Here is a 20,446-nt window from a genome sequence, read left to right as displayed (position 1 = left end):
GATGGCGCTTGCCTCCTGGATAATGCGGAGGCTTGCCTCCTCCACAGGCCTCAACTGCCTCCTTCGGCCTGATGGCCTCACCTGGGGGGGAGAAGACTGGCTGGTGGTGGTTGTCCTGGGCGGGGGGACCTGCTGCAGGCCACTGGGCCTGGCATCCACCTGGCTGCCACTGACCCCGGTCTCCTCCTGGCTGACAGAGACGGGAGGATCTGCCACCTCCTGGCTGATCTCTTCTTCCTGTGTCAAAAAAAGGGACATGTTTTACTATTTCGCCAAATCAAACCACACACATTTTCATGTTTTTCTTTTATTATTTTTGGTTCATTATAACTTGAATAGACTCTCCTTCTGACCCCTGCAGTTGTCATCCCTGACACCTATTTGTCTGGCGACCTTTTTTTTTGGTTTTCCCAGCTTGGCTTTTCTTTTACAATATCAACTCATTAATCCACCAATAATTATTTACGCCAGAAATATAGAGGAAACTACTATACCTCCTCATCGAAGGGTGGCAGATCTGCATCTCTGTCAGCCAGGCCCTCTTCCTCCGACTCTGCTTGGGTTCCTTTGCTTGTGTTGCTGCTGCTCCAGACTTTGTATATTTATTAGCTCTGTATGCTCTTCTATATGTGCTTCTCAGGTTGGCAAGTTTATCCTTCACCATGTTGGCAGTGCATCCTGGCACCCATGTTTGCATATAGTTTGCTAGCTCCTCTAGTGCTGCCGCTCGTACATCTTTATTGCAATATAAAGTGTTTTTGGAATCCCACAGGATGGGCGTGTCCTCAAATTTGTCAAGTAAGGCCTCTATTGCTTCCTTCGTTTGGAGGAGGTCCATTTCCCGGCCTTATTTGCTGATGAGATTTTTGAGTCTAGATTAGCAAAACATAAACCAAATAAAACTAGATATTAAAAAGGCTCAGCGTTGACCTTGATATAATATGTGTCTCTAAATTTATCACCTATATATAATTACAAACACAGTGTCTCTTGTTGTAAAAATGATGGCCAGCTCGGCCGCATTGGTTGTACCAAACATTGATTTGCTACATGCAGACCCTTTGGTAACATTGCAGTAAATAATTTTAATATAGAAACATAAACAATGCTTACAAATGAGAGCATTCATCTAGGCACTCTTTCATGTGTAGATATCCTGCCCCTGAGCATGGATGACATAAAAGACACTTCCTAATGACCTCTGTACAACCAACACTGAACAATACTTTGCCTGATCTGAATACACCATTCAAAAAGATTTAAATGAGGTACAGCATTGTTCACATCTATATTTTGTGAGGTGTCCAAAAGCATTTGGATACCAAAATAACATTGTGGTACTCAAGAGACAGAATAGCTTAAAAAGGGTGCAACCAACAGACCAAACCCCCATCCCATGGCTCTCCATTTTCTAGGCCTCTGCTGATCCCATTTTGAATTTCCTTACCTTCCTGTCTTGCTCCTCGTTTCTCACGCTCGCCTAATTACCGCGTAACCTGCGTAATCACGGCGTGCGCCTTTTATACACTCCGCGTATGTATGAAACGCCGCCCTCGTCAGCTTTGCCATGCCCCTAATCAATGTGTTTCGGAAATATGGCGTTAACTGTGTATGTTCTGGAATCGCTCGAATAGTCTCCGCGTAACCTACGTAAACACGTTGTTTGCATTCTCTACACTCCGCGTATGTATGAAACGCCGCCCTCGTCTCCGCCCATGGCGGAACATTTCCTCTTTTCCCTGCCCATAATCTCTGTGGGAAGGAAAGATGGCGATGTCACACGAGCGGGCACGATGCTCTCAGGCTGCAAGTGAAGGGACAGAGGCAGGGACGTCCCGATCCAGGCAAAGAAGATACAAAGCCACTAATATGCGGTTCGAGGAAATGGTGGAGTTAGGCCCCTTTCACATTGAGGAGTTACAAAAACGCGGTAAAAACGATGTGCGTTATTAGCGCGTTTTTACCGCGATTTTACCGCGTTTGCGGTAAAAATAGCGCTAACGCCCATGCATTATTACAGCGTTTTGAAAACGTTTTTCAAGCATCAGCTTTATAAAAGAAACACCACCCCCTGACATCATATCCTGTCTACTTCCTGTATTTTCGTAAAGGAAAGAGTACAAGGATAAGATGGAGTATTATGAGCTGCTTTTGTTGTTTGTGTTACATGTTTGGCAACGTATTCTCCAACAGAGACCGCAACGTAGTTTTTGGGTTCATCCCATCCACCAAATGCATTCTGAGAGAGGACAATTTGTACTACTTTATCGTGAACTGAGAGAGCACCCTGATAAATTCAGAAATTATACTCGGATGAGCATCTCAACGTAAGTAAAAATATCCTACTTGTCAAAGCCAGACCCTGTAGTCCATCATCCCAGTTCTTGCCTTAAAAACCCTAATCCCACCCCTTCTACTCCAAAACACAACTCATGAAACATAATCCTACTGCCACTTGTTTAAAATCATTATGCCTAAACCTTAAACTATAATTAGCGGGATTAGGGTTAGGGTTAGTGATTTGTCTATTTAATTAGCGGGATTAGGGTTAGGGTTATTGATTATTATCATTAATTAGCGGGATTAGTGTTAGGGTTATTGATTTGTCTATTTAATTAGCGGGATTAGGGTTAGGGTTATTGATTAATATCATTAATTAGCGGGATTAGGGTTAGGGTTATTGATTAATATCATTAATTAGCGGGATTAGGGTTAGGGTTATTAATTAATATCATTAATTAGCGGGATTAGTGTTAGGGTTATTGATTTGTCTATTTAATTAGCGGGATTAGGGTTAGGGTTATTGATTAATATCATTAATTAGCGGGATTAGTGTTAGGGTTATTGATTTGTCTATTTAATTAGCGGGATTAGGGTTAGGGTTATTGATTAATATCATTAATTAGCGGGATTAGGGTTAGGGTTATTAATTAATATCATTAATTAGCGGGATTAGGGTTAGGGTTATTGATTAATATCATTAATTAGCGGGATTAGGGTTAGGGTTATTGATTAATATCATTAATTAGCGGGATTAGGGTTAGGGTTATTGATTAATATCATTAATTAGCGGGATTAGGGTTAGGGTTAGTGATTTGTCTATTTAATTAGCGGGATTAGGGTTAGGGTTATTGATTAATATCATTAATTAGCGGGATTAGGGTTAGGGTTATTAATTAATATCATTAATTAGCGGGATTAGTGTTAGGGTTATTGATTTGTCTATTTAATTAGCGGGATTAGGGTTAGGGTTATTGATTAATATCATTAATTAGCGGGATTAGGGTTAGGGTTATTAATTAATATCATTAATTAGCGGGATTAGTGTTAGGGTTATTGATTTGTCTATTTAATTAGCGGGATTAGGGTTAGGGTTATTGATTAATATCATTAATTAGCGGGATTAGGGTTAGGGTTATTAATTAATATCATTAATTAGCGGGATTAGGGTTAGGGTTAGTGATTTGTCTATTTAATTAGCGGGATTAGGGTTAGGGTTATTGATTTGTCTATTTAATTAGCGGGATTAGGGTTAGGGTTATTGATTAATATCATTAATTAGCGGGATTAGGGTTAGGGTTATTGATTAATATCATTAATTAGCGGGATTAGGGTTAGGGTTATTAATTAATATCATTAATTAGCGGGATTAGTGTTAGGGTTATTGATTTGTCTATTTAATTAGCGGGATTAGGGTTAGGGTTATTGATTAATATCATTAATTAGCGGGATTAGGGTTAGGGTTATTAATTAATATCATTAATTAGCGGGATTAGGGTTAGGGTTAGTGATTTGTCTATTTAATTAGCGGGATTAGGGTTAGGGTTAGTGATTTGTCTATTTAATTAGCGGGATTAGGGTTAGGGTTATTGATTTGTCTATTTAATTAGCGGGATTAGGGTTAGGGTTATTGATTAATATCATTAATTAGCGGGATTAGGGTTAGGGTTAGTGATTTGTCTATTTAATTAGCGGGATTAGGGTTAGGGTTATTGATTTGTCTATTTAATTAGCGGGATTAGGGTTAGGGTTATTGATTAATATCATTAATTAGCGGGATTAGGGTTAGGGTTATTGATTAATATCATTAATTAGCGGGATTAGGGTTAGGGTTATTGATTAATATCATTAATTAGCGGGATTAGGGTTAGGGTTATTGATTAGGATCGATAGAAAACATAATTCCGTTTTTTAATAATCCTAATCTCATTTTTGTTAACAAAACACACTTTGAATACTCGTAAATCTCCTTCCTATAGTCCCAAACTCCGAAGCTTACCCTAATCACACTCTACAATTTTAACCCCACCTTTTTTTTTTAAAGATTTGATTTTCTTCTTGATCTTCTGACACCATTCTTGTCAAGACAGGATACTAATTGCAGGTATGCAATCTCACCATGCGAACGCTTACTTATAACGTTACGGTAATTGGATATTTTTTTATTTTTTTTTAGAAACATTGCAGAATACTATAACAAAATCAGTTTTTTGGAACACAAAGATTTATTTACGGTAATTGAACATTTGTCAATATTTGTATTCTTCAAAATACTAAATGTCAACATTTAGAAAATAAATGCATCTATATCAAGACATTTTCGGGGTTAAATTCACCCAAATTAAAAACCTTGTTGGCTATTTATAACAACTTACAAATGTACCCAGATTTTTTGTACATAGTTATTCTCTTTTTTTGTCAAAAAGAAACATATCAAAAACACATCAATATATATATTTTTTTAAAACGAAAATATTGAAGGTAATCATTACATTACACCTCATTTTTACGAAAATTGACAAATGTCTAGAATGTAGACAAAAAAACATAAAAAATATCATTTTACGACAATTATCAACCCAATTTACGGCTCTTGGTAATATAGTTGCTGCAGGAGGGATTCCTCTTGCGAAATAGATGGACGAGGAGGAGGAGGAGGAGGAGGAGGAGGAGGAGGAGGAGGAGGATGGTGCATCTGAGAATATTGTTGGGGGAAATCATAGTGTCCCATTTGTGGCCTTAAATTATATTGTGGGGTGTTTTGCATAAAGTTTGGATTAAAGTGTGGCTGATATGAGATTGGAATACTATACGAAGTTTCTGGATTCTGGTGCCCATATCCTCCATGATATGCTGGTTGACTTCCAAGGGTCGGGGGGCGAGCAGCTGTGGACAGGTCTGCGGTTTTATGTTGATAATTTTGCACAAGTCTAATTATGTCCACTCGTAGATCACACAGTAGGGAGGGATCCACTTTGTCCACCTGTGGCATGAGGCTTTTGAAAAAGGTGAGCATTTCACTGCTTTCGTTTTTTTGTGCCGAAATGAGATGTTTTACTACTTCTATGAATTCGACATTTTGTTCTTTGTTAGTTTTTTTTCTGTACGTTCCCCCTTTTTTTGGGTGGCTGTACAGTGTCCTGTAGATCTTCATTCTCAAAATCCTGCGGTTCATTGGTCTCACTAGTCCCGGGTTCATGCTCTTGCTCCTCGTCCTCAGTGTTGTCTGAGCTGAAATTGCTTTCAGTTCTGCCCAAATGGAAATTAAAGAAGGTTATACTATGCTACACGGTAATTTTATTACTTTAGTTAATAATAACATTTTTGATAAAGTTTTAAGTATACTTACGGTCTCTGCTGCATGACTGGCTTCAAGAATTGTAGCTCAGCATAATGGCAGTATGTCCGGGAAACCTTTGCTCCCGAACCACTACGCACATTTTCTTGACGGAGATGTTCACGTCTATAATTATCCCTTAATGTTTTCCATCGCGATTTGATGGTTTTCACTGTAAATAAATAATATAATTTTATTTTTACAGATATCTTGCCACAGGGAATAGTTATTCATCACTGCAATATGAATTTAGAATTGGAATCTCAACTATAAGTGAAATTGTGAAGCAAACATGTGATGCAATATGGACCCTGAAATGTAGATTCATGCCAATTCCAAGCAAAGAAAAATGGGAAGATATTGCCCAGCGTTTTTGGATGAAAACGAACTTTCCAAACTGTTTAGGAGCTATTGACGGAAAACATATTAGGTTAATAAAACCATGCCATAGTGGAAGTCAATTTTTTAATTATAAAAAGTTTTTTTCCATAGTTCTATTGGCTGTGGTCGATGCAGACTATAAATTTATTTATGTTGATATTGGAGCTTTCGGAAGCAGTGCAGACTCTGGTGTTTTCAAGCATAGTAAATTTGGAAAAAAACTGGCATCTAATGAACTAGATTTGCCTGACAACCAACCCCTGCCCGGAACAGAAGGACCAGATATGCCATTTGTTTTTGTAGCCGATGATGCATTTGCTATTCACGAACATCTAATGAAGCCCTTTTCATTGAGAAATCTTGATACACGAAAAAGGATATTTAATTATAGGCTGTGTCGGGCACGTAGACTGGTAGAATGTGCTTTTGGTATACTATCAAACAAATGGCAAATCTTTCTCAAACCAATGAATCTCAAAATAGAGAATGCAGCAAAGGTAGTAAAGGCTGCATGTGTGCTACATAATTTAGTATGAGAGAGAGATGGAGTAAATTTTGAGGATACATTGGCAAACAATATGGAACCTGCAGATTTTATTCATGTTCGTGGTCCAATAGTGGGTTTCTCAATTAGGGATGAATTTGCGGACTACTTTATGAGTCCTGCCGGGGCAGTGAGTTGGCAGGAAGATATGATTTAAAGTTTAAATTGACCAGCTTCACTATAGTTGACATTAATACTTTCATTAAAAGCTTAAGATTTATGTGATATTCTAGTGTGTTATTAAATTTATCAATGCAATACTGGCGTCTTTATAAATTCACTCTCGATCATTTTGGTATATTATTTATTAGAATTAGTCCATTATATATGTATAAACATTAAGCACTAGGTTTAGAAGTATGGGACTAATAGGGATGTGACTTGGACTATTATAAGTGGGATTAGGACTTCTAGAACTTCGTTTAATAATACTATTAGTAAATATGACTATTCTTCATATAATTAGGAGTATTAGATAGAGGATTTTGACTATTATAGTAGTCATAATCCCACTTGAAATAGTCATAATCCCACCCCCATAGTCATAATCCCACTTGAAATAGTCATAATCCCACCCCCATAGTCATAATCCCACTTGAAATAGTCATAATCCCACTTGAAATAGTCATAATCCCACTTGAAATAGTCATAATCCCACCCCCATAGTCATAATCCCACTTGAAATAGTCATAATCCCACTTGAAATAGTCATAATCCCACTTGAAATAGTCATAATCCCACCCCCATAGTCATAATCCCACTTGAAATAGTCATAATCCCACTTGAAATAGTCATAATCCCACTTGAAATAGTCATAATCCCACCCCCATAGTCATAATCCCACTTGAAATAGTCATAATCCCACTTGAAATAGTCATAATCCCACTTGAAATAGTCATAATCCCACCCCCATAGTCATAATCCCACTTGAAATAGTCATAATCACACTTGAAATAGTCATAATCCCACTTGAAATAGTCATAATCCCACCCCCATAGTCATAATCCCACTTGAAATAGTCATAATCCCACTTGAAATAGTCATAATCCCACTTGAAATAGTCATAATCCCACTTGAAATAGTCATAATCCCACCCCCATAGTCATAATCCCACTTGAAATAGTAATAATCCCACTTCAAATAGTCATAATCTCACTTAGAATCGTCAGAGATCCACTTCTATGAGTAGTAAAAGGACTAGAAAAAGTGGGATTAGGACTAGAAAAAGTGGGATTAGGGAGACAAAAAGTGGGATTAGGAAGATTAAAAGTGGGATTAGGACTAGAAAAAGTGGGATTAGGAAGAGAAAAAGTGGGATTAGGACTAGAAAAAGTGGGATTAGGAAGAGAAAAAGTGGGATTAGGACTAGAAAAAGTGGGATTAGGACTAGAAAAAGTGGGATTAGGAAGAGAAAAAGTGGGATTAGGACTACAAAAAGTGGGATTAGGACTACAAAAAGTGGGATTAGGAAGAGAAAAAGTGGGATTAGGACTACAAAAAGTGGGATTAGGACTAGAAAAAGTGGGATTAGGAAGAGAAAAAGTGGGATTAGGACTACAAAAAGTGGGATTAGGAAGAGAAAAAGTGGGATTAGGAAGAGAAAAAGTAGGATTAGGACTACAAAAAGTGGGATTAGGAAGAGAAAAAGTGGGATTAGGACTAGAAAAAGTGGGATTAGGACTACAAAAAGTGGGATTAGGAAGAGAAAAAGTGGGATTAGGACTAGAAAAAGTGGGATTAGGAAGAGAAAAAGTGGGATTAGGAAGATAAAAAGTGGGATTAGGACTAGAAAAAGTGGGATTAGGAAGAGAAAAAGTGGGATTAGGACTAGAAAAAGTGGGATTAGGAAGAGAAAAAGTGGGATTAGGACTACAAAAAGTGGGATTAGGACTAGAAAAAGTGGGATTAGGAAGAGAAAAAGTGGGACTAGGACTACAAAAAGTGGGATTAGGACTACAAAAAGTGGGATTAGGAAGAGAAAAAGTGGGATTAGGAAGAGAAAAAGTGGGATTAGGAAGAACAAAATGGGGAGTATGGCCTCATGTATGAAATAATAAAATGAATAAAAGTGTACCATCATCCCAATTTATAATAAAAAATGGGGGAGAGTGGGGGGGAAGGGCTAGTAGCTGAAGCTAGACCCAGAGCCACCCACTCAATTGGTTTGGGGGGGACTATCACGGTACTGATAAATATGCATAAAACATAATAATGTAAAAAAGTTTATTGATTAATTAAAATTGCAAAACAAATAATTATACAGTTCATTGATTGGTCAACGTCGACTAGTTTCGCGGGGTTTCCGCTTCGTCAGGACAGCCAATCTATAGAGTAATGCAATAAGAATATGTAACAAACATCAGCAATACAGTAATAATTAATAAAAAAAAAAAAAAAACTTTGGTAGTTGCTTACCGAATGAGTCAATTGATAATGCGCGGAACCAGGCGGCCTACGGGGGGGTCCCCCCTTGGCGGGCAAGGGGATAGTTGATCGTAAAGGTCTGGGTGTAAATAAACGATATAAAGATATGTATATATGTATATATGTTTAACCCCATAGAATCGGTGGGTAGGGAAGGGTATAAGGGGGGGGGGGGGGGGAGGGAAAAGGAGGAAGAGAGAAAGGAAGAGGGAAAAATGGGAGGCAGGGGGAGAGGAAGAGGGGGAATTGAGAGGGGGAGGAAGGGGGGAAGGGAGGGAAAAAAAGGGGGGGAGGCAATCGGAAAGGAAGAGAAAAAGGGGGGGGGAGAAAGAAAATTAAGGGGGGGGGGGGAGGAGGGAGAGTGGAGAGGCATGGGAAGGAGGGTGGAATGGGCGAGGGAAGACAGGGATGGTGGAGAAAGGGGGGAGGGAAGGGAGTGGGAAGGAAGGGGGAGGGAAGAGGGGGAGGGAGGAGGAGCACCCACGGATAACTAGTGAGGGAAAGATTAAATGGGGGACTTACCACGATAGAAAATTGTGAGGAATACAACCAGGCCAGGTGGAATAAAGTGCTGGTGTAATGGCCCCAGATCTGCCGGACAGAGGACGTGGACAAGGCAGCACAGTGGGGTATTACCAGGGGCGCATAGGTACACAGGTCCAAGGATACTGGCGAGTCCAGTATTAGGTCATCTAGGAAGGGTATCCATGAGGATGACAGATGCATGGTAATGCACGGACTAGAGGGTAGCGTGAACTGCGCCCAGGGAGAGCCCCAATCTGAAGCCGACCACATCCTGGGCTATCACAGCCGTGCCATCGGACTGCCGATGGACCGACCGACGCTGCTTATCCAATGGCCTGTCGGCCATTAAGTAAGCATCCCAACCCGGAGACGCCATGAGCGCCGCTGGACGGCCGCGCCATGACGTCACCGGGTCAGTCTCCCCGTACGACGCAAGTGCGCAGTAAGCGCTACTATGCGTGTACGATCGACTCAAGTCAAGGGGCGGAAGGCCCCAAGCCGAGAAGGAACAAGAGGGGGTGAGACAGAGTATCACCCCCGCCAGGAGAGACACAAGTCCGCCGTGGGTGGGAGGTGCAGGCAGCCAGGACCGCATCAAGGGACTCAGAGGGTAATGGAAATACAATACAAGGGAATTGAAAAATAAATAAAATTGATAAAATCAAGGAATTATAATAGTAACAAGTGGGCGTGTAAGTCCCACAATAAGAATGCTAATGGTGGTGGCCTGAGACATTGTTGCCTAGCTGATAGCTGAAAAACAACACAAGGCAGGAGGAGATAGATCACTAAACAGAGCAAAAAAGAAAATACACATATAAGTGACACACATACAAGGGATGGTAAAGGCTAGGGAGTGAGGTGCGGGAGAATGGGGTGTGTGGTTATTAAATATAATCTGGGGTGATAGGGCATTAGAGGCCACCAATAAAAAGTGCCACAGAGCCCTAGACCCGAGTGCATGTTGCCAAAAAGATAGTGAAAAAGGTGCTGCAAAATATTGCGGCTGAAAATTAAATAATAAGGAGTGAAAAGGGGATAAGTGGAAGGAAAGAAAATAAAGACACAGTAAGGTGCCGTGACAATGGTATGAAGGAAAAATGGGTGTAATAGAAGGTGAATATCGAACCCAAAATTGGGACGGGGGAGTGTAAGTGTAAATTAATAGTGCTTGTAGAATAATAAAGAAGAAACGAAAAAGTGTACATGTTAGAACAAGTAGCGAATTAAAGGAAATAGTTGTATGGGAAGGATTACCCATACAGGGGTACCCCAGTGGAGTTGAAATTCCCAAATAAATAGGGAATAGAGGAAGAACCTAAGGTTGCTGGAATTAAGAGTGTGAATAACACATAATAAATCCTATACGGTAGGGGGGTAACCCATCCGCAATGGTACATGGACCTTTGATAGGGGTCAATGATTCTTAGATAATACCACCCTAATGAGAGAATTTCAAGCCATTCAAGGGGTACATATAATTAGTATATTTATATCAAATCAAAAATGGAATAACAAGCATATATTGAATTAATATATTATTTTGGACAGATAACGTCCACTCATACAGTGCCGAGAATGTCTATTAACCAATCAAACATGCAAACAATGTCAATAATGGGATCACTAAGCAGACTAGGGTATATTGGATGGTATATAAAATAAATAGCAAGTTAGAGGCACTCAGGGGAAAAGAGAAACGGGTGTGTTATCCACCCAATATTATGAACAAAATGGGGAGTATGGCCTCATGTATGAAATAATAAAATGAATAAAAGTGTACCATCATCCCAATTTATAATAAAAAATGGGGGAGAGTGGGGGGGAAAGGGCTAGTAGCTGAAGCTAGACCCAGAGCCACCCACTCAATTGGTTTGGGGGGGACTATCACGGTACTGATAAATATGCATAAAACATAATAATGTAAAAAAGTTTATTGATTAATTAAAATTGCAAAACAAATAATTATACAGTTCATTGATTGGTCAACGTCGACTAGTTTCGCGGGGTTTCCGCTTCGTCAGGACAGCCAATCTATAGAGTAATGCAATAAGAATATGTAACAAACATCAGCAATACAGTAATAATTAATAAAAAAAATAAAAAAACTTTGGTAGTTGCTTACCGAATGAGTCAATTGATAATGCGCGGAACCAGGCGGCCTACGGGGGGTCCCCCCTTGGCGGGCAAGGGGATAGTTGATCGTAAAGGTCTGGGTGTAAATAAACGATATAAAGATATGTATATATGTATATATGTTTAACCCCATAGAATCGGTGGGTAGGGAAGGGTATAAGGGGGGGGGGGGGGAGGAGGGAAAAGGAGGAAGAGAGAAAGGAAGAGGGAAAAATGGGAGGCAGGGGGAGAGGAAGAGGGGGAATTGAGAGGGGGAGGAAGGGGGGAAGGGAGGGAAAAAAAGGGGGGGAGGCAATCGGAAAGGAAGAGAAAAAGGGGGGGGGAGAAAGAAAATTAAGGGGGGGGGGGAGGAGGGAGAGTGGAGAGGCATGGGAAGGAGGGTGGAATGGGCGAGGGAAGACAGGGATGGTGGAGAAAGGGGGGAGGGAAGGGAGTGGGAAGGAAGGGGGAGGGAAGAGGGGGAGGGAGGAGGAGCACCCATGGATAACTAGTGAGGGAAAGATTAAATGGGGGACTTACCACGATAGAAAATTGTGAGGAATACAACCAGGCCAGGTGGAATAAAGTGCTGGTGTAATGGCCCCAGATCTGCCGGACAGATCCCCCCCCCTTTTTCTCTTCCTTTCCGATTGCCTCCCCCCCTTTTTTCCCTCCCTTCCCCCCTTCCTCCCCCTCTCAATTCCCCCTCTTCCTCTCCCCCTGCCTCCCCTTTTTCCCTCTTCCTTTCTCTCTTCCTCCTTTTCCCTCCTTCCCCCCCCCCCCTTATACCCTTCCCTACCCACCGATTCTATGGGGTTAAACATATATACATATATACATATCTTTATATCGTTTATTTACACCCAGACCTTTACGATCAACTATCCCCTTGCCCGCCAAGGGGGGACCCCCCGTAGGCCGCCTGGTTCCGCGCATTATCAATTGACTCATTCGGTAAGCAACTACCAAAGTTTTTTTTTTTTTTTATTAATTATTACTGTATTGCTGATGTTTGTTACATATTCTTATTGCATTACTCTATAGATTGGCTGTCCTGACGAAGCGGAAACCCCGCGAAACTAGTCGACGTTGACCAATCAATGAACTGTATAATTATTTGTTTTGCAATTTTAATTAATCAATAAACTTTTTTACATTATTATGTTTTATGCATATTTATCAGTACCGTGATAGTCCCCCCCAAACCAATTGAGTGGGTGGCTCTGGGTCTAGCTTCAGCTACTAGCCCTTTCCCCCCCACTCTCCCCCATTTTTTATTATAAATTGGGATGATGGTACACTTTTATTCATTTTATTATTTCATACATGAGGCCATACTCCCCATTTTGTTCATAATATTGGGTGGATAACACACCCGTTTCTCTTTTCCCCTGAGTGCCTCTAACTTGCTATTTATTTTATATACCATCCAATATACCCTAGTCTGCTTAGTGATCCCATTATTGACATTGTTTGCATGCTTGATTGGTTAATAGACATTCTCGGCACTGTATGAGTGGACGTTATCTGTCCAAAATAATATATTAATTCAATATATGCTTGTTATTCCATTTTTGATTTGATATAAATATACTAATTATATGTACCCCTTGAATGGCTTGAAATTCTCTCATTAGGGTGGTATTATCTAAGAATCATTGACCCCTATCAAAGGTCCATGTACCATTGCGGATGGGTTACCCCCCTACCGTATAGGATTTATTATGTGTTATTCACACTCTTAATTCCAGCAACCTTAGGTTCTTCCTCTATTCCCTATTTATTTGGGAATTTCAACTCCACTGGGGTACCCCTGTATGGGTAATCCTTCCCATACAACTATTTCCTTTAATTCGCTACTTGTTCTAACATGTACACTTTTTCGTTTCTTCTTTATTATTCTACAAGCACTATTAATTTACACTTACACTCCCCCGTCCCAATTTTGGGTTCGATATTCACCTTCTATTACACCCATTTTTCCTTCATACCATTGTCACGGCACCTTACTGTGTCTTTATTTTCTTTCCTTCCACTTATCCCCTTTTCACTCCTTATTATTTAATTTTCAGCCGCAATATTTTGCAGCACCTTTTTCACTATCTTTTTGGCAACATGCACTCGGGTCTAGGGCTCTGTGGCACTTTTTATTGGTGGCCTCTAATGCCCTATCACCCCAGATTATATTTAATAACCACACACCCCATTCTCCCGCACCTCACTCCCTAGCCTTTACCATCCCTTGTATGTGTGTCACTTATATGTGTATTTTCTTTTTTGCTCTGTTTAGTGATCTATCTCCTCCTGCCTTGTGTTGTTTTTCAGCTATCAGCTAGGCAACAATGTCTCAGGCCACCACCATTAGCATTCTTATTGTGGGACTTACACGCCCACTTGTTACTATTATAATTCCTTGATTTTATCAATTTTATTTATTTTTCAATTCCCTTGTATTGTATTTCCATTACCCTCTGAGTCCCTTGATGCGGTCCTGGCTGCCTGCACCTCCCACCCACGGCGGACTTGTGTCTCTCCTGGCGGGGGTGATACTCTGTCTCACCCCCTCTTGTTCCTTCTCGGCTTGGGGCCTTCCGCCCCTTGACTTGAGTCGATCGTACACGCATAGTAGCGCTTACTGCGCACTTGCGTCGTGCGGGGAGACTGACCCGGTGACGTCATGGCGCGGCCGTCCAGCGGCGCTCACGGCGTCTCCGGGTTGGGATGCTTACTTAATGGCCGACAGGCCATTGGATAAGCAGCGTCGGTCGGTCCATCGGCAGTCCGATGGCACGGCTGTGATAGCCCAGGATGTGGTCGGCTTCAGATTGGGGCTCTCCCTGGGCGCAGTTCACGCTACCCTCTAGTCCGTGCATTACCATGCATCTGTCATCCTCATGGATACCCTTCCTAGATGACCTAATACTGGACTCGCCAGTATCCTTGGACCTGTGTACCTATGCGCCCCTGGTAATTCCCCACTGTGCTGCCTTGTCCACGTCCTCTGTCCGGCAGATCTGGGGCCATTACACCAGCACTTTATTCCACCTGGCCTGGTTGTATTCCTCACAATTTTCTATCGTGGTAAGTCCCCCATTTAATCTTTCCCTCACTAGTTATCCGTGGGTGCTCCTCCTCCCTCCCCCTCTTCCCTCCCCCTTCCTTCCCACTCCCTTCCCTCCCCCCTTTCTCCACCATCCCTGTCTTCCCTCGCCCATTCCACCCTCCTTCCCATGCCTCTCCACTCTCCCTCCTCCCCCCCCCTTAATTTTCTTTCTCCCCCCCCCCTTTTTCTCTTCCTTTCCGATTGCCTCCCCCCCTTTTTTTCCCTCCCTTCCCCCCTTCCTCCCCCTCTCAATTCCCCCTCTTCCTCTCCCCCTGCCTCCCATTTTTCCCTCTTCCTTTCTCTCTTCCTCCTTTTCCCTCCTTCCCCCCCCCTTATACCCTTCCCTACCCACCGATTCTATGGGGTTAAACATATATACATATATACATATCTTTATATCGTTTATTTACACCCAGACCTTTACGATCAACTATCCCCTTGCCCGCCAAGGGGGGACCCCCCGTAGGCCGCCTGGTTCCGCGCATTATCAATTGACTCATTCGGTAAGCAACTACCAAAGTTTTTTTTTTTTTTTTATTAATTATTACTGTATTGCTGATGTTTGTTACATATTCTTATTGCATTACTCTATAGATTGGCTGTCCTGACGAAGCGGAAACCCCGCGAAAACTAGTCGACGTTGACCAATCAATGAACTGTATAATTATTTGTTTTGCAATTTTAATTAATCAATAAACTTTTTTACATTATTATGTTTTATGCATATTTATCAGTACCGTGATAGTCCCCCCCAAACCAATTGAGTGGGTGGCTCTGGGTCTAGCTTCAGCTACTAGCCCTTTCCCCCCCACTCTCCCCCATTTTTGGGATTAGGAAGAGAAAAAGTGGGATTAGGACTACAAAAAGTGGGATTAGGACTACAAAAAGTGGGATTAGGAAGAGAAAAAGTGGGATTAGGAAGAGAAAAAGTGGGATTGGGACTACAAAAAGTGGGATTAGGACTAGAAAAAGTGGGATTAGGAAGAGAAAAAGTGGGATTAGGAAGAGAAAAAGTGGGATTAGGAAGAGAAAAAGTGGGATTAGGACTACAAAAAGTGGGATTAGGACTACAAAAAGTGGGATTAGGAAGAGAAAAAGTGGGATTATGATTACACTAGAGATTACATGAGGGTGTGTACTTACTTTTTGCCTGTTTATCTTTTTTGCCCAAGATAGCCCAATTATGAATGTGGATTAGGGCCACAGCATTCCAAGCTGCCCTTTTTTTTAAACGGTTGGAATACCATTCATGCTTCTTGTCCCATAGTTCAGGGTGATTTCTCATGGATTCTATAAATTCCTCTGGTTCAGAGCCTCTTTCTTCTCTCACTTCTGCAGATGTTGGCTGCATTTGTCTACTGCTGCTTTCCTGCATGATGACACTTTCTGTTTCTCCTCTCCTCTTCTCAATCGGATTTCCTGGTATCCCAGCATACTTCACTCTAGTGCGATCATGTGACCTCCACACAGGTTATGAGCGGTATTACAGCGCTATTACTGCGGTTTTAAAGCGGTACCCATTCATTTCTATGGGGATAGGCGTTTTTACAGTGCTATTTTCTGCGCCCAAAAGAAGCTTCAAAAATGCTGTTTGTCAGACTTTTTTCAACGCCCAGCCAGCAAAACTCCTCAGTGTGAAAGGTTACATTGAGATACATGGGAGGTGTTTTTTTAACGTTTTTATAGCGGGAAAATTAGCGCAAAAACGCCTCTAAAACTCCTCAATGTGAAAGGGGCCTTAGTTTCCATCATGCGGAGGAAGGACTATGATGGTGAATTAGGGCCATACAAGACCCCTAACCGCCGAAAGGCACACATTATGGACAAGGTGGCGAGGAGAATGCAGAGGATGTTTGGTGTCACCAGGTCCAAAGAACAGCTCAGGAAACGCTGGTCCGACTTGAAATTGAGGGAGCCACATCAGATGAAGAAGATCCTTAAAATTCTGCGTAAAAGTAAGTTAATATTTTTGGGGTTGGGGGGGGGGATTGTCTGCAAGAATGTGTTGACATGTATATTTCGACATCTGCCTCCTTGGCCTGCTTGTACTTTTGAAGACATGTTGAAATTTAATGTTTTTTTTACGTAAATACCTACCTTTTGAAAATAGTGTTCTTAGTAAACCGCATAACATCACATCGTTTATCAGAAATGCAAGGTTATTCCAGGAACAACACACCTGGACATGGCTCACTGGCCAAAAACTTGGTTTGCAAACATTGTGTAAAAGCTAGTTTTGAAAAATCAAATTAAGAGAATGTGAAAGGCAAACAGGATTCATTCTCAACACTGATAATAAAGCAGATGTTTTCCCATCTGCAATGCAGAGCACCTGTGTCTCCAAAATAAATGTACATTTTTTGGTAGGGTCTCCCAGAAATAAAGTTTAGGGGGGACATCCATGTGTGTCACTTTGCTAAAAAGGGGCAGGATCAGAGCTTGGCATAGAAGTCTGTCAAAAATGTAGGTTTGGTGAAAGAAAAAACAAAATAAATGAAAGCCTCTTCTAAGCAATGTATGCGATTTCTGCTCTCCAATATCTGTGTGCTGATGAGTATACCTTTTGTTTTGTGTTATTTAGGGGAAAGAAGACGCCAGCATTTGGAGGAGGCAGAGAGGGCCAGACAAGGCCAAAATCTTCCATCTCGCCATGTGGAGGAGGAGGAGGATGTGGAAGGAAAGGAGGATGTGGAAGGAGAAGAGGATGTGGAAGGAGAGGAGGATGTGGAAGGAGAGGAGGATGTGGAAGGAGAAGAGGATGTGGAAGGAGAGGAGGATGTGGAAGGAGAAGAGGATGTGGAAGGAGAAGAGGATGTGGAAGGAGAAGAGGATGTGGAAGGAGAGGAGGAAGGAAGAAAGGAGGAAGGAAGAGAGGAGGAAGAAGTAATTTTGGATTTAGAATTTATAGCAGATGAAGGGCAAGTTGAGGAAGAAGAATTTGGCGAATTGGAAGAAGGTGGATTGATGGATGAAGGAGGAGTTGATGATGATGGGGAAGTGGTTGAAGAAGGAGGAGTCGTGGAAGATGATGGGGAAGTGGTGGAAGAAGGAGGAGTGATAGAAGATGGCGAAGTTGTGGAGGTGGAAAGGAGAAGACCATCAGGTCAGTGTCACCCCAGCTTTATTTGGAAAAACATATGTAGATAGGCCTCATAAAATATTTTAGTTTTGATTGCCCATTTAAATTTTTTTTTAGGGGATGAAGATGGTTTTGCAAATTTTTCGCGTGCAAGTGCTGCTATAATTATTCAGCAGGTAATGGAGTGCAGCACTGAAATGGACAATATGCGTGAAAGGATGGTTGTCATGGAACAGAATGTAACAAATGTCCTTTTGGAGTGCAGCACGGAAATGGACAATATGCGGCAAAGAATGATGGTCATCGAAGCAAATTTTAAAAATATTATTGACATGATGGGCCGTGTCAAAGACTGAAACACCCCCCGCCCATCCCCCGCCCCCACAGCCATTTTTACTTTTTGAATAATGAATACGCCAAAATTTGAAGATGCACACACAGTGTGCCAACATGTGCTATCTGCCATCACAGAATATCTATTGTCTGTGCTTGGTGGATCCAACCCCCTCCTCCATCCTCAAGTAGTTGAGAGGAAGGGTTTGCTCCCACAAAACACAGACATTGATCACCCATGATGTCAGATAGCACATGTGGCCATTTGTCTGTTGAACCAATGACATTTGGCGATTTTTCACTGAATGTGTGCATCTTCAAATTTTGGCGTGTTCCAGTGTGAAAGCACACCATGACTGACTGCTGTTGTGAATTCTTATATTTTTATAAGGTTTAAGTTCTTTTGTTTGTCCATTTTGTCATTTTTGGATACTAAAAAGTTTATACCATAAACAATCAAAGAATAAACACCAAACAAAAATATATATATATAATTATATATCTTAAAAAAGCCTAAATTTAGGTAAGTCGAGATTTGACACCAAAATCAAAAACAAATTAAAAAAATTTTAATAAAAAAAAAGAAAAAAAAATCTTTACCAAAAAAATATAAGAACAAACCCAAAAAAAATATAGTTTTTAAAAAATAGAAAAAGATAACATTTCGAAAAATCGAAACTAAATATTTCTCAAAAATATAAATTATTTTATTTGGAAACAAAAGGTCCCAAAAAAAAATATATTTATTTTTTTGAGAAAAAAAACAGCCAAAAAACACCAAATAAATGGCGGTAAACACCCCACAAAAAAAATATTATCTATATATCTCTCTATTTTTTGAGTTTATTGGCCAAAGTTTTACTACATTATATATATATATATATATATATATATCTATGTAAAAAAGAAATAGAACTATATTTGATAACCAAAAATGTGAACTTGTTTAAAAATTTATATTCTTGAGAATATTTTTTGGTAAATAAATGAAAAAAATTATAAAAAAAGGACTAAAAATATTGTAGACTCCTAAGTCCAAAAGCAGGGAGTACTTTAAAAAACAAAAATTTTTTGTGTGGTCATGAACAAGCAGAAAATAAAAAGCTTGACCTCAAAATTTGAAAATGGAGTGGCTTCTTATTTCTAGAGTCAATACCCAGTTTGGAGATGAGTGAATATTGTGCAATTGTGGTGATTTCATAAAACTAGAGAACTAAATGTGTCAATAGAAGTGCAATAGTTATTTTGAAAACCAGGAAGACAGATAAAAAGAGAAAAAGCATTAATGACAAACAACTGTATAAAGTCCAATGGTCTAATTATTTATTAGTTCTGTGAATATTTCTTTCTTTTGGGGGCCGAATTAGAAAGAAATATGATCTGGCATAGCAATGGCCCCCCGACCCATGAAGTACTCAACATATTTGTCTCGTACCTCACGAGCTGATTGGGTGGCCAAGCCAGCGCGACCAGTGTCCAGCCCGGGAAGGGGATCTGAGGGTAGTCTTGCCTCAGAACCGATGTCGGGTAGGTGCGTCTGGGAGTGCCTGCGTAAAAAGTTGTGCAAAATGCAGCAGGCAAATACAACGGTGTTCAATTTATATTCCGCCAAGTGTATCGCTGTCCTGAACAGGCGGAACCGGTTGGAGAGGATCCCAAAGGCATTCTCGACTACCCTCCGAGCCCTGGCCAACCGATAATTAAACACCCTCCTCTCTGAGGTGAGGGTCCTCTGGGGAAAAGGCCGCATGAGGTGAGGACCAAGCCCGAAAGCCTCGTCCGCTAGGAACACAAACGGAAGTCCTTCCACATTATCTTGTTGATATAAGCTTTCCATGTTTTATTCTTGGCCTACCTGCATATTTGTCCCTTACCCAATATTAACCTGTCCAGCATGCTATCCTAGGGACAAACCCACCTTGCCAAATTTGAAAACAGGACTTTTTGGTTTTTCTGTTCCAACCCCCCCCCCCCCTTAAAACTTTTTTAGTCCCCATCAGAGGGCTGTGGAGTCTCTTAATTAAGTGGCCCTATATATGGCCCTATATATTTCATTACCCAAATTCATTACCCAGACCACCAGCTTGGAGACGATCATAGAAATCAGTCCGTGCGAACACTCCCCCATCAGACAGCCGGACGTTCTTCCCCACGTCCACATATAGAAACTCATACTGTGCCGACACCACCGCCATCAACACAATACTATGATAACCCTTGTAGTTATAATAGTAGGACCCCGAGTGGGGTGGGGGCACTATGCGGACGTGTTTCCCATCTATTGCTCCACCGCAGTTCGGGAAATCCCACCGCTGGGCAAATTGG

At 41.0% G+C, this 20,446-nt stretch overlaps 1 protein-coding gene and 2 long non-coding RNA genes across 3 annotated transcripts; 1 reads left to right on the top strand and 2 right to left on the bottom strand.

The window, feature by feature from the left end:
• Positions 1-794: 794 nt before the first annotated feature.
• Positions 795-16,444, bottom strand: LOC120946102. Its single transcript, XM_040360901.1, has 4 exons — positions 15,853-16,444; positions 5,630-5,789; positions 5,388-5,529; positions 795-872 (listed from the first exon to the last, which is right to left on the bottom strand). The coding sequence occupies exons 1-4, from the start codon at positions 16,082-16,084 to the stop codon at positions 795-797; spliced, it is 612 nt and encodes a 203-aa protein (XP_040216835.1). The 5' UTR covers positions 16,085-16,444.
• On the bottom strand, positions 11,486-12,227 carry LOC120940035. Its single transcript, XR_005749387.1, has 3 exons — positions 12,147-12,227; positions 11,617-11,703; positions 11,486-11,525 (listed from the first exon to the last, which is right to left on the bottom strand). It is a non-coding gene; the product is annotated as an uncharacterized LOC120940035 (long non-coding RNA).
• On the top strand, positions 14,268-15,338 carry LOC120940028. Its single transcript, XR_005749386.1, has 3 exons — positions 14,268-14,687; positions 15,126-15,212; positions 15,304-15,338. It is a non-coding gene; the product is annotated as an uncharacterized LOC120940028 (long non-coding RNA).
• Positions 16,445-20,446: the final 4,002 nt, after the last annotated feature.

Source organism: Rana temporaria, chromosome 1 (genome assembly GCF_905171775.1).
Source record: "Rana temporaria chromosome 1, aRanTem1.1, whole genome shotgun sequence".
Taxonomy (NCBI): domain Eukaryota; kingdom Metazoa; phylum Chordata; class Amphibia; order Anura; family Ranidae; genus Rana; species Rana temporaria.
Note: the sequence above shows the minus strand (reverse complement) of the source record. Positions and strands in the feature narration are given on the sequence as shown.